This window comes from Petaurus breviceps, unplaced genomic scaffold (assembly GCF_028583685.1).
Source record: "Petaurus breviceps papuanus isolate PSGF00001 unplaced genomic scaffold, PetGlider_PUasm1.0 90977, whole genome shotgun sequence".
NCBI lineage: Eukaryota > Metazoa > Chordata > Mammalia > Diprotodontia > Petauridae > Petaurus > Petaurus breviceps.
In genome coordinates this window covers 7,657,702-7,662,219 of record NW_027187391.1, presented here as the reverse complement: position 1 = coordinate 7,662,219, position 4,518 = coordinate 7,657,702, and the positions used below count along the sequence as shown (strand labels likewise).

The following is a 4,518-nucleotide window of genomic DNA, read 5'->3' as shown; positions in this document are numbered from 1 at the left end:
TATATGTGGGGTTATATACATACCTATATCTGTGTATATGCATGTGTATGTATATATATGTATAAATATAAAAATTCTTAGTAGTTAGGGAGTTTATCTACTCTCAGTTCCCTCTTTACAAGTGTTTTCATTCCCTACATGGAATTAGAGAAATTATAACCCCCCCCCACTCACCTCTTCCCCACCAAATGAACACACTCCACCTTTAGCTTGTCCCCTCTTTTCCTAAAATTTAATGGAAATGCAAAGCCAGAATTTTAAAGTTTTTTTTCCATTTTATTTGAAATCTCATCCAGAAACACTGGCCAATAATAAATATATCGATAGTTATCAAGAATATATAAAAAATAAAGACACGCATTGTCTTTGAGGCCCTAACAAAATATTTCAAGCAAATGCCCAGGAAAATAAAACCAAACAGAACTCCAGTCCCCTCAAAACAACACAAAAATGAACCAAACACCCAAATGTTTTAAAATCTGATAATACCGATTGCTCTCCTGTCAGAGCCGACCCTGCATGCACAAGAGCTGAGCAAGGGAGATGAGGGCCAAGGAGGGGTGGGAGTGTGAATGCGGGGTGGGGGTGGGGGGCGCCCAGGGGGCTGAAATGCCTGCGCCTAGAACTGCCAGCAGAGTTCATATTCCGTTGGAGAGAGGAAGGGGGACCGAGGAGGACGTGCGTGAGTGCTCAAGAGTGTGAGCTTTTTGAACTGAATGCCCCCGTATTCGTTGCAAACTGCCACAGATGAGACTACGGAATACTTCAGAGAATTCACTAGTAAATCCTTGTTACAAGGAGCTAGGCACCAAGGCCGGGAAATAATAAACGAGATTCATTGAGAAGCATGCAAGCATTCTTTTGACCTATTTTCAAAGGATCATCCACTAAGAAGTCACGCCCTGGACCCCGAAGCGGAAGAGATCCCGAAATTGAGTTTAGTTTTAAAGGAAGTCTAAGAACCTGTGGATAGTACGTACAGTGATGATCAGAATTGCATCCATTTCAATGAAATATATACATTGCCTTTTCACATTAGGAATATTTCTCTCTCTCCCCCCTCCCCCCCAAGGTAAGAAAACAGAGCCTGAGGATCCAACTAGGACATTACCTTTTCAAGGCCGATTTTTTTTTCCACTACCCTCATCCCTGTTTATACAACAAATGCAGTTTTGACAAGACCATGTGGCAAGTGGCTTCAATGGCAAAAAGAAGCATGCATGCAAACACAGGACGTCTTGTTCGAATTCCCCTACACCACCACGGGTAGATTTGTTCCCCCCTCCCCAGTTTAAAGTGTTTTCTCTGGCATCTCAAATGGCGTCCGAGGTTCAGGGTCCCTCCTGCTCTTCCAGCCATCGCTCGCTCCCCACCCCACCTCTTGTTGAATCCTCTCCAGTCTGGGGGGCCATGGGTCACTTGAGCAAGTCCTTGGATTCCGCGGACAGGCGGGCCATGTTGGCGGTGGTGAGGGCGGACAGGTGCGGCGGCGGGGGCATCTGGCAGATAGTGCAGGGGCACGGCAGTCCGGCCCAGTGCTGGAAGCCGCTGCCCAGCTGTAGGGCCGGAGGTGTGGAGGGGGCTTTGAGCAAAGAGTGGGGTGGTCGGATGGTACCAATACCGGGGAGGGACGCTGAGAGTGGTGAAGAGGTGTTGGTGGAAGAGAGAGCGCTACCTAGGATGGGGTGCACCTGGTGCACAGCATTGGCCGCGTGGGTTGGGTGCCCCGCAGAGTGCCCGACAGTCCCGCAGTGGAAAGCGGAATGATGCCCCCCATAGATCTCGCCCACCAACCTCTTCATCTCCTCCAGAGAGCTGGTGAGCATCAGGATGTAGTTTCTAGCCAGAAGGAGTGTGGCGATTTTGGACAGCTTTCTGACGGAGGGTCCGTGGGCATAGGGCATGACCTCTCGAAGTCCGTCCATTGCGAGGTTTAGGTCATGCATCCTCTTGCGTTCCCTCCCGTTGATCTTCAGCCGGAGCTGCTGCAGGTCCTGCTCCGAGAGCTGCTTTTTGATTTTGTATTTGCTGCTCTCTCCTCCTGCTTTAGAGCCGCTTCGGGAGAGGCCTTCCCCAGACATCTTCTGCACCAGGTCCCCCTGGGTGGAGGAGACTGAGTTGAGGCGGCTATCCTGGTGGTGATGATGGTGATGGTGATGATGGTCTCTCAGGTACATCTCATCCATGTCCGGAGAGGAAGCTCTGCTGGAGACAGAGCTTGAGTCAGAATTCATTTTATTGGAGGGGATCCCTGCTCTCAGGAGGCTTTTTTAGGGGAGAAGATCGCAATCAAAGCAAAGCAAATCAGTTTAAAAAAAAAAAACCGAACTACACAAGAACGCACTTCTCAGCTGCAAGACGGAAGAAAAACGGAGGGAACTCTTCCCCTTCTTCTCTCCCTCCTTCTCTCTGGTTAGTGAGTCTTTCCTGGACAGCTAGTTGGTGTGTGCTTGAACTAACCTCACGCTGAAAAAGAGGGGCTTTTATAGAGCTGCCGCAGAGAAAAGAGACAAAAGGAGCCCTCCTATCTATACTGGTCTGGTTAGGATGACGTGCCATCATTCAGGGCGGTGCGCTTTGACTGTCCCATTTAGCAAGGACTCCTATTCATATTCATTGTGGTGCCACCCTGGGACACCTCTGCTATGGACCGTCAGGAGCCAAGGAGACACAAAACCCTTTGATTGACACACTCACCGCTCTACGTTCACGCCTTCTTCTGAGTTTTTATTTTTTATCTCCCTCCTTCTCTTCCCTATTTCTCTCAGACCCATTTCCAATTTCCCTAACAGAATCACATGTAACAGACCAAAGAGGAAAAAAAGGAAAATTGGAAAGGACCGGATCAACCGATTGCGAATGAAATTAAAAACAAACACAAAACAAATACAAACACAAAACAAAAACAGGTTCTCTCATTCTCTAACAGCGGACAGTTTTAGGGAACTATTTAGTGAGTAAAAGAGTACAGTTTGAAAGATTTGAGCAGCAAGGGGTGAAAGAGAGTTTTTTTGGTGGTATGTTGTGCATTGCTTTGGGGAGTTTTTCTTTTTAGTCTTTTTCTAACCATTTTTTTAAAAAATAGGTTACATTCTGTTCTTTTTCTTTTCTTGATATTGATCCCTCATTATTTCCCTCCCCCCATCTTCTAGTATAGAATTTGTACAGGCAAACCGACCCAGTTCTCTGAATGCTGATAACTCCTTTGGTTGTCCCAGAAACTACTGGGAGTTTTCTAGTCTTTGTTTCTGGGTGTCTTGTATTTCTCCTCTATCTGTCTATCTATCTATCTATCTATCTATCTATCTATCTATCTATCTATCTATCTATCTATCTATCTATCTATCTATCTATCTATCTATCTATCTATCTATCTAGGTTATAGCTATACTGCCATTTCTTAAAGGAAAATTAACTGGGAAAATTCTCAAAATGTGTAATTATCTCTTTTTCCATGAGGAGGGGAGGAATTAAAATCAAAGGTAAATCAGGGAGAATTAGGGAAAGAAAATAATAATATAAATCTCTCCTAGAAGGATTGGACACGTTATACAACACTGTCATAATAGTTGTGGGAAAAGACAAAAATGGTCCCCGACTAAGGATGGGCTGCATCTCAGATCTCAGGCTTCAGAGCTTTTTCAGAGCACCTAAGCTAATTTAAGACTCTCCTACCCCATTCTGCATTTTCTAGTATTTTCAACCTCATATTTCAGTAGTATTTTCAAACCTCATTTGCTTTAGAATTTCTGTAATTAGTTTAAAGGAGGCCTGGAAGAATAACCCTTGGGTCTGGATATGCAAATGAGTTTGTTCTCTTGGAAAGTTTAAGCCCTTTGGGAGGAATGGGTATATGGAGTTATACAGGAGCCTATTTGGTGGTGGTGGTGGTGGTGGTGGTGGTGGTGGTGGTGGTGGTGGTGGTACTGGTAGTGTCTCATTTAAGGAATGAGAGAGGGACAATAAAGGGGTGGGGAGAAGAGATTGAAAACCTAGGACGAGTGAGCCAGAAGTGGGAAAAACTAAAGAAGGATAAGGGTAGTGCTGGACTCTGGGAACGGCAGGTCCCAGATCTACAGCTGTTGACTGTTTGCATCACACAACCTGCCCCTCTGTGTCTGTCGCGGGTTCCCTGGGCTTTGAAGAAGCAGAAAAAAAGATCTCGAGGTGGGGCTAGAGAGGGAAAACTACACCAATCAGGGAACCCCTGACAAGCAGGGACCTGGGACTTTTCACTCTAAGGAGCCTCGAGGTCTAAAGGAGACGTTAATGAAGACCCGACAATTTCACTGATACAAATTGAGGCCCCACCGGAAGAGGAAGGTCCTCGTAGAGATCAAGAGTTTTCGTGCTTTAAGACGCTGTGCCTAATCGGCTGATAAAATTAGAGGCACATCTGTGGACCTGTTAGCGATGCCTGGGAGGAGACAGGGAACATTGGAACAAATGCTTTTTGCATACTGAACTTAAAGTGAGAAGGGTGTTGGCGCTACAATTTTAAGAGAAAAAAAGGGGTGG

The 4,518-nt window shown here is 45.9% G+C and overlaps 1 protein-coding gene across 1 annotated transcript; it reads right to left on the bottom strand.

Moving 5' to 3' along the window:
* Window positions 1-1,415: 1,415 nt before the first annotated feature.
* OLIG3 (oligodendrocyte transcription factor 3) lies at window positions 1,416-2,234 on the bottom strand. Its single transcript, XM_069077281.1, has one exon. The coding sequence runs from the start codon at window positions 2,232-2,234 to the stop codon at window positions 1,416-1,418; it is 819 nt and encodes a 272-aa protein (XP_068933382.1).
* Window positions 2,235-4,518: the final 2,284 nt, after the last annotated feature.